General features: G+C 41.2%; 1 protein-coding gene across 3 annotated transcripts in view; it reads right to left on the bottom strand.

The window, feature by feature from the left end:
- The window catches only part of LOC118402086 (cadherin-6-like), a 40405-nt gene that overhangs the window by 18643 nt on the left and 5574 nt on the right, over positions 1–16188 (bottom strand). Inside the window, exons 2-3 of one of the 3 annotated variants that reach the window (XM_035799972.2) lie at positions 11160–11223; positions 7270–7620 (exon numbers count right to left, since the gene is read on the bottom strand). In XM_035799972.2, the coding sequence (XP_035655865.1) occupies positions 7270–7503 (234 nt within the window). In that variant the 5' untranslated portion in view covers positions 7504–7620; positions 11160–11223. The remainder of the gene's footprint in view (positions 1–7269; positions 7621–11159; positions 11224–16188) is intronic. The other 2 variants (XM_035799974.2, XM_035799973.2) reach the window with 2 other exon arrangements.

Raw genomic sequence — 16188 nt, 5'->3', positions numbered from 1 at the left:
CGTCATGGGATTCGACAAGTCAATTTGTAAACTTTCTGCCCTGCTAGAGTTGCCCCGGTCAACTGTAAGTGGTTATTGTGAAGTGGAATCTTCTAGGAGCAACAACAGCTCAGCCTCGAAGTGGTAGGCCACACAAGCTCACAGAACGGGACAGCCGAGTGCTGAAGCGCGTAACGCATAAAAATTGTCTGTCCTTGGTTACAACACTCACTACCAAGTTTCAAACTGCCTCTGGAAGCAACGTCAGCACGAGAACTGTTTTTTGGGAGATTAATGAAATGGGTTTCCATGCCCGAGCAACCATACACCACCCTAAGATGCGCAATGCCAACTGTCGGCTGGAGTGGTGTAAAGCTCGCAGCCATTGGACTCTGGAGCAATGGAAACACATTCTCTGGAATGATGAATCACGCTTAACCATCTCACAGTCGGATGGACAAATCTGGGTTTGGCAGATGCCAGGAGAACGCTACCTCCCCGAATGCATAGTGCCAACTATAACGTTTGGTGGAGGAGGACTATTGGTTGGGGGCTGTTTTTCCTTGTTCTGGCTAGGCCCCTTAGTCCCAGTGAAGGGAAATAGTAATGCTACAGCATACAATGACATTCTAGACGATTCTGTGTTTCCAACTTCATGGCAACAGTTTGAGGAAATCCTTTTCCTAGACAAGTCAGTTAAGAACATATTCTTATTTTCAATGACGGCCTAGGAACGGTGGGTTAACTGCCTTGTTCAGGGGCAGAATGCCAGATTTTTACCTTGTCAGCTTGGGGATTCAATCTTGCAACCTTATGGTTAACTAGTCCAACGCTCTAACCACCTGCTTTACATTGCACTATGAGGAGCCTGCCTGTTACGCGAATGCAGTAAGAAGACAAGGTAAGTTGCTAGCTAGCATTAAACTTATCTTATAAAAAACAATCAATCAATCAATCAATCATAATCACTAGTTAACTACACATGGTTGATGATATTATTAGTTTATCTAGCGTGTCCTGCGTTTCATATAATCGATGCGGTGCACATTCGCGAAAAAGGACTGTCGTTACTCCAACGTGAACCTAACCATAAACATCAATGCCTTTCTTAAAATCAATACACAAGTATATATTTTTAAACCTGCATATTTAGTTAATATTGCCTGCTAACATGAATTTATTTTAACTAGGTAAATTGTGTCACTTCTCTTGCAACAGAGTCAGGGTATATGCAGCAGTTTGGGCCGCCTGGCTAGTTGCGAAATGTGTGAAGATTATTTCTTCCTAACAAAGACAGCCAACTTCACCAAACAGGGGATGATTTAACAAAAGCGCATTTCGTTGCACGACTGTACCTAACCATAAATGTCAATGCCTTTCTTAAAATCAATACACAGAAGTATATATTTTTAAACCTGCATATTTAGCTAAAATAAATCCAGGTTAGCAGGCAATATTAACAAGGTGAAATTGTGTCACTTCTCTTGTGTTCATTGCACACAGAGTCGGGGTATATGCAACAGTTTGTGCCGCCTGGCTCGTTGCGAACTAATTTGCCAGAATGTTACGTAATTATGACATAACATTGAAGGTTGTACAATGTAACAGCAATATTTAGACATAGGGATGCCACCCGTTAGATAAAATATGGAATGGTTCCGTATTTCACTGAAAGAATAAACGTTTTGTTTTTGAAATGATAGTTTCCGAAATCGACCATATTAATTACCAAAGGCTCGTATTTCTGTGTGTTATAATGTTATAATTAAGTCTATTATATGATAGAGCAGTCTGACAGAGTGACGGTAGGAAGCAGCAGGCTCCTAATCATTCATTCAAACAGCACTGAGCTGTTTATGACTTCAAGCGTATCAACTCCCGAGATTAGGCTGGTTTAACCAATGTGAAATGGCTAGCTAGTTAGCGGGGTGCACACTAATAGTGTTTTAAACATCACTCACTCTGAGACTTGGAGTAGTTATTCTCCTTGCTCTGCATGGGCCGTGGCTTTTGTGGAGTGATGGGTAACGATGCGTCGAGGGAGGCTATTGTCTATGTTTTCCTGGTTCGAGCCCAGGTAGGGGCGAGGAGAGGGACGGAAGCTATACTGTTACAATGGCAATAAGTGCCTATAAGAACATCCAATAGTCAAAGGTATATGAAATACAAATGGTATAGAGAGAAATAGTCCTATAATTCCTTTAATAACTACAACATAAAAGTTCTTACCTGGGAATATTGAAGACTCATGTTAAAAGGAATCACCAGCTTTCGTATGTTCTCATGTTCTGAGCAAGGAACTTAAACGTTAGCTTTTTTACATGGCACATATTGCACTTTTACTTTCTTCTCCAACACTTTGTTTTTGCATTATTTAAACCAAATTGAACATGTTTCATTATTTATTTGAGGCTAAATTGATTTTATTAATGTATTATATTAAGTTAAAATAAGTGTTCATTCAGTATTGTTGTAATTGTCATTATTACAAATACATTTTTTTAAATCGGCCGATTATTCGGTATCGGCTTTTTTTTGGCTCCTCCAATAATCGGTATCGGTATCGACGTTGGAAAAACTTAATTGATCGATTAATCGGTCTACCTCTCATTGAAACGCCGTATGCAGGCCAGGCCTAATCGCTCAACTTCAGTGTCCGACCTCACTAAAACTCTTGTGGCTGAATGGAAGCAAGTCCCTGCAGCAATGTTCCAACATCTAGTGGAAAGCCTTCCAAGAAGAGTGGAGGCAGTTATAGCAGCAGAGGGGGGACCAACTCCATATTAATGCCCATGATTTTGGAATCAGATGTTCAAGGAGCAGTTGTCCATATACTTTTGGTCATGTAGTGTATCTACGATACAATAACTGTGTTCAACAGTCCATTTAGGGATTGGACTAGTATTCCAATGGGGAAATTCCTTATGGGCAATTCCTAATTTACGCAATTGTACTGAGACCCATTGAATTCAAAGTTTAAACAACCATACAACTAACTATATGCAAAAGGTCTACTTTTAACAATTTACACAAACAATTTTACAAAAACACATTTACTGGATGAACTGTGCAGATGCAAAAGTTTGGGTACAGAATGTAGGAAATTCTCCGTCCTGTTTTATGTCCACGTTTTCCAAAAACTGTTAAATATCTGCTCTGAATTAAGATTCAAGATGTCTGCAGAAAGAATGGTGTCAGCTATGACATGACACATTTACTTTGACAACATGCCTTTTGGTTATTGAACTACAGTAAGTGAAGTGGATTTACACCTGGTAACGGAATTTCATCATGGGTCCCTGATCTGTACTACACAGAAATGCATAATTATAGATATTAATGTAATTCTCTTCATGGTGATGTATCCTAAATAGGTAGTCAAAGGTATAAATATGCAACATCCTACTTTGCATATTTGGGTATTATTCTACACACTGGCTATTATTTTAGTGAGCTCTGCCCCCAAACAAGACCAAATGTGGTTGGTCCGGAACGGATCAAATTTGAATTTCTATGTTTCAGAAATTTGGACATCAAAGCACAGCACAGTAGCGCTCAGTAGAGTACAACACAGAACAGTAGAAGAGGAGAGTTCATTACAGTACAGTGGAGTGGAGTAGAGTACACTTCAGTATAGTACAGTAGAGCACATGTGAGTACTGTAGAGCAGAGTAATGCAGAGTAGAGTTCAGTACTATACAGTAGAGTACAGTATAATACAGTACATTATAGTGTACTCAACTCTAGTGTGCTCTACTGTGCACTGTACTGAACTCTACTCTACTCTACTGTACTGAACTATACTCTACTTTTCTTTACTGCACTGTACTCTACTGTGCTGTCCAAACCTGTGAACCCAACTGTAGTATGTGACTACTATGATTTCCCATTTCCCAAATCAATTGCAGAAATTCCGTTACCAATTTTGAGACAACATTTATATTTTTAAATGCTTAATAATTAATACACAACCGTTATATGAGTAAAAACACTGGAACTAATTGATAGGTCTACCTTTACTTGTTACTTCTGTGTACTTTTAATAGCTTCCTCCTTATGAGGGGAGTGTGGGTGTTTGCTAACAGAATATCAAGGCACAAGGCAATGCTTCTTCAATTTACAGAAGGCAGAAAAATGTATCCAAAATTAAAAGTGTTGATATTAGTTGGTAGGGGCCTTTGCTAATCCCACATTTTTTAGATGTAAATGGTTGAAAAATATATAAATGCTCCTATTTAAAAAAAATATATACTCTTAGCTTACATTTTACCTCCACGTTGACATGCTCATGAACATCACATATTGGTGCTCATGGGTCCTTTTACATGGAAATGACCTTATCTAATTTAACTGAGAGGAATGAAAATGGAATTGACCCCTGCTAGCAAAACATCGGATTTACAGTTTGCATTAGATGGGCTGTGAGGTAGAGTGTGAGTGACAGGTACAGTTGAAGTCGGAAGTCGGGAGTCATTAAAACTCATTTTTCAACCATTCTATAAATTGCTTGTTAACAAACTATAGTTTTGGCAAGTCGGTTAGGACATGTACTTTGTGCATGACACAAGTATTTTTCCAACAATTGTTTACAGACAGATTATTTCACTTAAAATTCACTGTATCACAATTCCAGTGGGTCAGAAGTTTACATACACTAAGTTGACTGTGCCTTTAAATAGCTTGGAAAATTCTGGAAAATGATGTCATGGCCTTGGAAGCTTCTGATAGGCTAATTGACAACATTTGAGTCAATTGGAGGTGTACCTGTTGATATATTTTAAGGCCTACCTTCAAACTCACTGCCTCTTTGCTTGACATCATGGGAAAATCACGTTCATCTGTACAAACAATAGTACGCAAGTATAAACACAATGGGACCACGCAGCCATCATATCACTCAGGAAGGAGACACGTTTTGTCTCCTAGAGATGAACGTAGTTTGGTGCGAAAAGTGCAAATCAATCCCAGAACAACAGCGAAGGACCCTGTGAAGATGCTGGAGGAAACAGGTACAAATGTATCTATATTCCACAGTAAAACGAGTCCTATATCGACAAAACCTGAAAGGCCGCTCAGCAAGGAAGAAGACTTCTCCAAAACCACCATAAACAAGCCAGACTACGGTTTGTAATTGCACACGGGGATGAAGATCATACTTTTTGGAGAAATGTCCTCTGGTCTGATGAAACAAAAATGGAACTGTTTGGCCATAATGACCATCGTTTTGTTTGGAGGAAAAAGGGGGAGGCTTGTAAGCCGAGGTGCACCATCCCAACCGTGAAGCACGGGGGTGGCAGCATCATGTTGTGGGAGTGATTTGCTGCAGGAGGGACTGGTGCACTTCACAAAATAGATGGCATCATGAGGGAGGAAAATAATGTGGATATTTTGAAGCAACATCTCAAGACATCAGTCAGGAAGTTAAAGCTTGGTCGCAAATGGGTCTTCCAAATGGACAATGACCGCAAGCATACTTCCAAAGTTGTGGCAAAATGACTTAAGGACAACAAAGTCAATGTATTGGCGTGGCTATCACAAAGCCCTGACCTCAATCCCATAGACAATTTGTGGGTAGAACTGAAAAAGTGTGTGCCAGCAAGGAGGTCTACAAACCTGACTCAGTTACACCAGCTCTGTCAGGAGGAATGGGCCAAAATTCACCCAGCTTGTGGAAGGCTACCAGAAACGTTTGACCCAAGTTAAACAATTTAACGGCAATGCTACCAAATACTAATTGAGTGTATGTAAACTTCTGACCCACTGGGAATGTGATAAAGTGATACAGTGGTGATCCTACCTGACCTAAGACAGGGGATTTTTACTAGGATTAAATGTCAGGAATTGTAAAAAAATAAAAAAAATAAAAAAACGTAGTTTAAATGTATTTGGCTAAAGTGTATGTAAACATCTGACTTCAACTGTAGGGGAGGTGACGGGAAGGGTACTGATGGTCCCTGAGTGGTAAGTGACTCATTCCGTCTTTCCATAATAGGGTCTTGCTTTGCTGACAACGCCTTGATTTGTAAATGGAGTAAAAAATCATACCACATGGTTTGTAAACGTTATGGTATTTAGTACAACATACCAATGAATCTGTCAAACAGTATATCTACCTCTCCAAGTAGTTTTGTCTATATAGATACACTGCTACAAACAGAGATCCACTGAATGAATCAATTAACATCAGAGTGAACTCTCAATGCCCTCTGATCACTGTCATTGAGAACACACAGTAAGCCCTTTCTAGTTAAATGTCAAAGAACAAGACAGTCTCAGAACATACACACGTGAATGAAACGGGAGTTCACAATGATCTAGGGAAAGAAAGGAGACAGTCTTTGAAAAAGAAGAAAGCCTAGATGGTATAAAGCTTTGACATGATCAACAATTAATGATTGTATCCTCCCACAGATTTCTCAATCATCTGCAATTCCCCTTTCAGCACATATGTTCCAGCCTCATCTCATCTCTTATTCCCATGCCTCTAAGTAGCCATTATGCAACTCTGAGCAATGGGCATAGAATTGGGTTTTTATCCTCTACAATGCTCAGTGTGTCCCATCTTCACGACAGCAGACTTATATGCATTTCAACAGTGCTGTCGGTGGTAAACAATGTCCACCTAAACATCTATAACACACAACAAGGCTGTTCAGTCCCACCAGAGAGGACAGAACAGTGAAAAGCACATGTGACAGATAACATCTCATTATATGCATGGCAACACAGAGGCAGGCTTGGTGGAGAAAAAAAGAGGGACCTGACAAGGTGAATTATTTTCTACAAGGCATATGGAAATAATCCACTGCACAGCGCTGCTCCACTCCCCAGGGCTCAACAGAGTAACCTCATGCAAGACTGATGGTGGTGGCTCCAGAACGCCATTCTCTCCCTCTGCCTCTACCCCCCCCCCCACTCCCAACCCTCTCTCTATGCCCTTTTTCTCTCAATCTTTGATTATCTCCCTGCTTCTCTGTGAAGCTGGGTCTCGCTGTGAGAGCCAGGAGAGTTACAGGGTACTACAGGGTACAGGGCCTCAGTAGCTCTCCTCTCTCCAGCCTCTAAAACATGCAATGTATGCTGTTGTGTTACATCAGAAAAACCCAATCCTGGTGGTGGGATATGATGTGGTCCCACTAGCCAGTGACATTGACATTTGATGCTCTGGGAGATTTCTCAATATTTATATGGTCATTGTGTCAAGGCCAGAATTCAACAATAGCAGAGTGGGGTTTTCCCCACACTGCTCTTTCAGAAGTGCACGGCTGCAATAAGACAAAAAGGATATACCTTGCCAATGTACTGCTTGTCACTCCCAGTGTACTCCTCCTGTAGAAAGAACTGGTTCCACATCCATCCTCTTTTGAAACGCTTCAGTAGCTTCTCTCCCTTTCCTCCATCTCTGTCCTCCTCCTTCTCTCCTTCCATCTCTCCCATCTCCACCACAATCCTTCTGGTAATAGACATGTTATCCACGTAGAGGGACAGGGACGCCCATAGCATGACCAGCAGGCAAGTCCTCATAGTGGAACTGTGGTGATTGCAAAAAAAGCCAAGCCTCTATCTGCCCTGATATTTACATCCTATAAGGGAGCTGGGCTTCACCCTCATTGTCCTATTCCTTGATGGCTGTGTTGGAACCTGTCAGGGGGAAGAGGAGGAACGATTAGAGGGACACATTTCCATCTTTTTTGAAAAGTAATGTGTATCATGATCTGAATACAGATAAAACAAACAATACACAAAAACAGACAGACAATTGAATAATGACATGCTATCAACCTTAATGTATCTTCATTTAGATAAAAGGAAGAAGAAGAAAAATGTTGGTGTTCAATTAGCCTTTAACTAAAAAAAGGCTAAAAAGGATTTGCACTTAAAACACCAATCAATCGATCAATAGTTCAAATCCACATGAACTGCTCTATTTTAGAGAGCACACAACTTACAGAGCAATTTGCTCACTTACGGCAATACCCCTTTCCCCATCTAGAATACTCTCAGTCTCTTACAATATACAGTACATTGGTGTTATACAACCTAATCACATGCCATGCATGTCCTGACCAGATGATGTATAAACCACACACAGACAGAAGCATCAGGCCACCATGTCATTTCCAGCAATCACCAGCTTCCCTGCTTCACACAACAAGCCATGCCTCGGCCTCTTTACTACTTATCAAGGAAATTGCCAATGTGATTGCAGTGGAAAGGGGAGGGGTAGTGCCCATGTATTTTCTGTATTTCTCTCCCCCCTCTACAATTTGCGATTTACAGCATCTGTGCTGACATTAAGTGCATGTGTATCTACTCATCAGCATAGAAAGCTAAGGGTCAATACGGCTTCACTGATGGTGAGAGGGACGGATACAGGGGCCATGAATCAGTTAAAAGACATAATTACGATGGGCGAATTGACTCCTGCAATCACGCCGTTGTTTTTCTACTGCTGCCATCTGACCTCTCAACATGTCCTCCATTAGGGCCATTATGCCTGCTTTATGAAATGGACTAATTGAATAAGGTAACAGATACCAAAGCGTATTGATTTGCTGTCAGAATCAGTCAGGTTAAAAGGAACACAGGGGGCTGGGGGCTCTTTGCCTCTTCTATATTTTCAGTTGAGGGGACTAATCCCTGTGTATATCAGTGTGGAAGTGAGGCTTCCCTAGAAGGCAGCAGAGCAGAATGGGGGCTAGCCTAGTGAAACACATTAGTCAAGGCCCCAGCCTAGCCGGGAGCCATTTCCCTCAGCTCTGTGACCTGTTAAATCCCCTGACAGAGTCTTGCTGGGGGAAGTCACCTGGATCTAGAGTGGTTTTGTTACATACTATGTCAGAGAACACAGACAGCTTCCCATCCATTCCCACTACAAAATGTTTGCTAATTTATTCACAGGTCCTGCTGAGAGACTGGGGTTCATGTAGTGCAGACTGAATACCAGCATGTGTGAGATGAATAGGGCTGTTGCGGTGACCGTATTACCGCCACACCGGCGGTCACGAGTCATGAAGGCAGTCAAATTCCACGTGACCGTTTAGTTACAGTAACTAGGCTTCTCCAAACTCTGATGCTGCTCATGATCATTAGTAGCCTACCAAATTTACTAACTGCCGGGTACTCAGCACTCTACTGTCCCTCTAATTACTCTGACATCAATGCAAACGTAATCAAAAATCGAGTCAAACACTTCATGAGAGCCCATGAGCTCATGTTGCACAACATTTCTATAGGCTATGCAATTGCGTGACAAAACAGAGTGATGGCCTCTACTAAAAAGCGGAGGGTCCCATCAGCTTTCTGTAGGCTAGGTCTACTATATTTATTTCACAACTTTCCTAATATTAAGCACATTGCTTATCTTTACAACAGGAGTATAGCCTACCTTGCTGGAATGACAATGAATCATGGGAAAAGCATCCCCCATTGGCTATTTAAGTGCATAGGTGTATTTTTCCCGATACCCCTGTTTTGAGACAGGTGCATGATAATGGTCCATTCTAAATCAAAACAAATTTCACAAATATTTGATTTAGTATATGTAAAGACAAGATTCAATTAAGAATAGTCTGATGGGTGACAATATTAGCCTATCACTTATATATTATTATGAATATATATTATATATTATCACTTGTAAATGATGCCCAGCATAAGAAACAGACTTTTCCCCCGACTTTTTCTAATCATAGTCGCACACCTCATGTAGCCTAGCCCATAGGCCTATATGTTTTGATAAGGTGTGTATCAGAACTAAAGTGGCCAAATAACATCTTAAAATGAAGCACAGTAATCTGCTGTACAAGGTGTAGAGCCTAACTGGCATACATACGCAGTGTGTGAGTTTCACGTTTGGGGAAGATCATTTTCACCATAAAAATGCCTCAAAAAAAGCATTAAATGCATAATCAGATTTGCGGTCACTTTTGATAATGGTGTTTTCCCACTAACGGAGCATTCCCGCTTATTCCATGTGCGCATTGCTGCGCTTAGAATGTGAATAAAAAGCCTAATAGTTTATCAACCTTTTAAATCCTGATCTGTTGTGTCAGCCACATTGTGTAAAACATATATATATTTTTAATGCTTGTGGTTGTATTAATTTGGGATCTAGTGCATCCCACAACTATCCCAGACTATATTTGAAATATTTATTTCTCGCACAGAATAGAATAGGTTGACCTTTGTACTATAGGCTGTCAGGTTGGCTGGTTGGCTGTCATTGTAAATAAATAAGAATTTGTTCTTAACTGATTTGCCTCGTTAAATAAAGGTTCCATAATTTAAAAAAAATAAAAATACCACAGGTGACAGTAGATTGACATAGGCTAGTGCTTTTGTTGTTCCTTAGGCCTACTCATCTTGTTGGCTGACGAAAAGTAAATGTGGACAGTTCTTCCAATATCTTCAATATGCACACGGAATTGGATAAGGACGTGCACAGTTGCGTCCCCGATGTGTCTGTCTTCACTTGTAGACTGTGAGAAAGACCTGAGTGTTTCGGAGTGCACTGCATGGATTTTTTTAGGGTTCATTACAGCCACAAAGGGGATGAAATTCGAGGCATTATCAAGTGCTTGTCAAATTGTGAATGAGAGATTAATGATGTGTGTACAGCCTGCGCAAAAAAACAAACAAAGCAGAGCTCATGCCTTTCAAGCGCCTTTTTTCAAATCATCATTAGAGTCACATCATGCAGGCTTAAAATGTATAAAAATCAAAACATATAGCCCAACGTTTGTAGAACAACTAAAGTTAGTACCTATTTCTTTGTTAACCGCTCAACACAGAAGAGCGCACTTATTTATAGTTTATTGAGCTTTGTTCAATTGTATTCTTCATATTATAAAATAATGCCACGGAATTCCAAGCAAATCTTGTATGCTAAATGAACTAGTGTAGCGCACAGCCATTTGGCATAGCCACCCCAGGATCTAACATAAAGACAACTCAGGAGTATGCTGTTCTGTTCTGAAATACACAACATTTTCTTCATATCATGCTTGTTTAGACCTGTCTAAAATAAACAATTATTGTGAAGGTGTAGGTTATATTACATGGATTTATTAGACTTTTTAAAATGTAGATGTTCCAAAAGGTCTGCATCAGTGGCTTGTAGGCTACGAGTGGAAGCCAGGAGATGCTAAATGTGTTTGTTTTAATTAATGGTAAATTACCGTGAGACCGACAGTTATTTGCTTGACAATCACCTGCTGACGAAACTTCGTGACCACCACAGCCCTAGAGATGAACGAACAAGGCAATGGTTAATATTCACTGGAGCCTACCTCTGTACATTAAAATAACATGTTGAAACCATCCAATGGCTGCTAAATAATTAAACATTAAGCTGGATAATCATTCTGTACTCTGAATTTGAATTTGACACATACAATATCGATCCAAATGCAGCCTATATACTGTACATTACCATGAAGATTTTTGTTAAATCCATAATGCAAAAAAAAGAAAATCTATCTTCCATTTTGGACAACAAGCCATCTCATGACATTACAACACAAACCAATTTACTAGACCATCTAGCATGACCTTCAGGTGACACGACACTCATTCTCTCACTCTGCTGCCTTTAAAGCCTTGCATTTCATGACAGAGGGAGGGCTGTACTTTAAGGCGTCAGCATGCTACGGCTAGCGGCTAGCGGCTAGCCGAACCGAATTAGTGCTCTCATACTGCCTTAATAGACCTTCGCTGAAAAAAACTGGGGAAAAATCAGCAATAGTACTGTTTGTCCATTTTGTGGCACCGTAGTTAGTATCCACATCCTCAAAATAGTCACATCCTCAAAATAATTCATCTATGATAACTCAATAAATCGGTCATTCACTTTGACGTTTTTGTCGAGGGTGTTTGGTGCAGTATTTCTAAATGACTAAATGTGCATGAAAACGAGTCGTCTCTCGTTGAATGACAACAAAGACATTACTGAAGAATCCCTACTGTTGACCAATCACTGACGAAGCGGGGTAGACTTCGGGATACCAACTTCGGCTTACCTTAAGAAACATGTTTGTGTGCCCAAACAACCGAAAAAACCCTTACCGAAGTCCAAAACAAACAAAAACTTCACAAAATGTCATCATAATATATGCACAAACTCTTCCAAACTGTTTCAGCTGGGAAGCAAAAGGACGTCCTTAGGGTGTTGAAGAGTAGTGGGGGCCTCCCTGCAGACAGCCTCAGCCTCAGCCTCAGCGGGCCTGATGAGTCCCATAGGAGCAATTAGAGGTGAAGAAAGGAGAATGTCAGCCCTGGGCTGCTTCCGTGTGAGGAGGGAGAGAGAGAAGGCGGTCGACAGGTACAAGACCTGCTACAACAACAGGGCAGAGCAGCCTCATAAAGGCACCTAATGCCTGCCTGTGTCACAGACACATACACGCTGTCTTCAGACTTCTAATGAATAAGGCATGGAGGTGGAACTATCACCTGTTGACTTTAACTTTGGAACAGTTTTAGTATGGTTCCATGTACTGTATTACAAAAATGTATGTGTTTGGTATATTAAAGCAGCAGAGGCTGATATAAAATAATAAACTCAGCATTTTGCATTTATAAGAACACTACAAGTACCCCAGTGCATGTTTTTTCTGTATCTATACTACAGTTTTCAACTCTCTCCCCAAAAAGGGCAAGTCTGGAAGGTAAATTGCGTTTAAGTGGTGAATGTTAGGAGGGGGGCTGCTATCAGGTTGCCACCACCCAGAGCGATAGGCAGCCAAACAGTTGACTGTCATTCTCCAGAGACCAATGGGCCGTCGATACCTATTGATCTGTCTGTTTAGGGGGGGGGGGAGGGGCTTCAAGATGCCATAGTATCTATCACCTTGCTTGGCTCTGTTTGCAACACTGTTTGCAACACTGTTTGACTTGTATGCTATAGGTGATAAAGATCTCATTTCAAGTAACATCTGTTCTTTCTTTGTTTTGTACCATTGAAAACAAAACAATGTGTGAAATCAACTGATGAATGATAATTTGACATATCTTATTCAATCTGTACGATCTTACAAAACAATGACTTGAAAACATGCATACTACATTTGCATTGTCCAGTCTGATTTGAGCTTGTACAACCATTATAGTGCCAATTCTTTGAGTAGAAAAGACTGTCACACAACATGAATGGTAATCCCTCTCCTCTCCTCTCCTCTCCTCTCCTCTCCTCTCCTCTCCTCTCCTCTCCTCTCCTCTCCTCTCCTCTCCTCTCCCTTCAATTACAAGGGTCCCAGTCCCCCCCTCCACTCCAGCTATAATCTCCCCAGCAACATTTGTGCACTAATCTTAACAGGAAGAGATAATAGATGTTGAGTCCCCTGAATGGGACTGACATGTGCACCAACACAATTACTGTCAGGGAGCGTCGCTGGCGCGCTCATACCAGATGGGACCTCTTAATTACGTAACTGGAAGAGGGGCATAATGTGATTTGGAGGCAATGTACGTTACGTTGTGCCACATCCGATTCAGTACCTATCTGTCCTGTATTGCCCTGTTTCCAGAATTGTCTTCAAATGGCTGGACGCATGTCAGTTCCATACCTACAGAAGCTCTTCTGACGTGATTGCATTTTGAGTATAAATAAATTCCGCAAACTTGAAAGATGTCAGCGAACAGTTTTCCAGATTAATACGTGTGTGTGTGTGTTTGTGCTATTTAGAACCCCCAAGCTGTTTTGGATCCTCAACGATCCATGCCTGGTTCATTCCTTTAGGTGTTGGATACTAAAGAAGATGACAACCCATTAAACTGTGTGGGTCTTTCATTTATGGCGTCTTTGTCAATGGGGCTGCCTGTGTAAGCCAGTGTCTCATAGCGTGTTTGTATTGTGGGTGGTTGATTGGGATTCCTCCTTGGAGGAGGAGAAAGGGTGAGAACGGCAGCTTTATGGTCTGCTTGTGCAAAGACCTAGCAGGAGTGTTCAGGTCAGAGCTTTCTCTCCACCGTTGTGTCCAAGCACTGGAATGTGGCTGCCTCACTATTACAATGCAAATGTGCCAGTGTCTGATGGAGCTACTCTTTATGTGTGAGAGCGAAAGAGAGAGAGAGGGGGGGGGACAATTAGTCATTAGCCTACATCCCACATATGACAGTGGCTGTAGGGCAGAATTGATTGTATTTCTCTCCCTTTTTAGCCATAATGCAGTTCAGGATCTGACCAGCTTGTCTAGTCATTAGTCTATACCTGGCCTTGTTCTATGGTCTTCTTACACCTCAGATAATTAACCATAAAGGAATCATGACACTGATACATCCGTGAACAGCACACTTCTCCAACGAAGGTGAGCATTTGCCCACTGACGTCGGTTGATGCCGAACTGCAGACAGGCAAAGACCCTGGTGAGGATGACAGGCACGTTGATTATCTTCCCAGTTTGTACATAAATTCTTCGGTTGTGCAAACCCACAGTTTCATCAGCTGACCGGGTGACTGGTCTCAGACGATCCCTCAGGTGAAGAAGCCAGATGTGGAGGTCCTGGGCTGGCGTGGTTAGGCTGGTTGGACATACTGCCAAATTCTCTAAAATGACGTTGGAGGCGGCATACGGTAGACAAATGAACATGCAATTCTCTGGAAACAGCTCTGGTGGACATTCCTGCAGTCAGCATGCCAATTGCACGCTCCCTCAAAACTTGAGACATTTGTGGCATTGTGTTGTGTTTCAGAACTGCACATTTTTTAGTTGTCTTTTATTGTCCCCAGCACAAGGTGCACCAGTGTACTGATCATGCTGTTAAGTCAGCTTCTTGATATGCCACACCTGTCAGGTGGATGGATTATCTCGGCAAAGGAGAAATGCTCACTAACAGGGATGTAAACACATTTGTGCACAATCACATAGAGAAATGAGCTTTTTATGCATTTGGAAAGTTTCTGGGATATTTTATTTCAGCCCATGAAACATGGCACCAACCACTTTACATGTTGCATTTCTATTTTTGTTCAGTATAACATAATTATAATTATATGGCCAAATACACTGTCCATTTTCAACTGACTCTTACTGTCCTCTCCTACTGTCCTTATTTCATATTTCACGTCTAAAATGTGAAATACTCCCTGTTCCATGTTCCCACACATTAAACACCCACACGTCAGAGGGAGCAGCTTTCACCAAAATCCCCTTGGCAGAGAGCAGTGCAGTGGGAGGAGAGCAGGGTCAAGCACTGGATGACCCTCAGAGGTCAATATGTGTCATCATGTTCAAGATGTGGAAGAAGCACTGGTGATCTTGAGTTACGCCACAGGTTTGGTCAATAAACTGCTTGATGTTAATGGTATGGAGATCCTAATATCATCAAATGGTCAATAGGAGAGCAACCTTTGAGCATGACATCATTAGATACTGAAAACAAATAGGCCTACTAGTAATGTGTCAGCTTACAAAATACAGCTGAATGATACAAGGGTAAAACCATATACAGCACAAAGGAAAACGTTAATAGTTGCCTTTCATATCTACCAACATATTCTCATTCTTTTCCACGCTTGTTAATAGAGCGACTGGTGCTATTAGCAATTCTGTTTTAAACTAGCTTTCCTACTGCACATCAATGCCCTCTTTTCAAATCAATTCAATTAAGCTTGACAAAGCTTGAAAATTAAACAAACCAATAAAGCTAGTATTTCTAATGGAAAGAAGAGAATGTGTGTGGGTGTCACACCAGGGTGTGTGTTAGCCTCTGGGTGGGGGGAGAGAGCTCTCTCTTTTTCACATCCCAAACTCGCATTTACAGCCAATCCTCCAATGATACAAGATAAAGCCTGTGATAAATAACAAATAACACTTGTACTAGAGGTTGCAACTTTCTCAATCAACAACAACAAATCGATGGGTCTGTTTTCATAGCTGCTAGGACATCATCAGAGTAATACTTCAATTCCCTTGCCTTTACTGATCTTTGCAGACTATTCCATTTTGGGGTGTTAAATGTACAGTAGTTTGTACAGTAGTTTTTTTTCAGCCCATTAACCTAAGGTCTCATTTAAACTAGAGATATCAGTTTTTTTTTTTGCATTGGATGCGTCTCAATCCACCACATACTGCAACACTTCCGCTTCTGCGGGGAAAGGTGAAAAATCTACAGCTGTGTTGGTCCCGAAAATCGGTCTTCTCACAGAATCGTCTGTAGCGTCCAGACCGGTTTGGCCTACAAACTACTATGACTAACTACTGAAAAACTACT

This window comes from Oncorhynchus keta, chromosome 23, assembly GCF_023373465.1.
Source record: "Oncorhynchus keta strain PuntledgeMale-10-30-2019 chromosome 23, Oket_V2, whole genome shotgun sequence".
In the NCBI taxonomy this organism is placed as follows: domain Eukaryota; kingdom Metazoa; phylum Chordata; class Actinopteri; order Salmoniformes; family Salmonidae; genus Oncorhynchus; species Oncorhynchus keta.
This window is presented reverse-complemented; position numbering and strand designations above follow the sequence as displayed.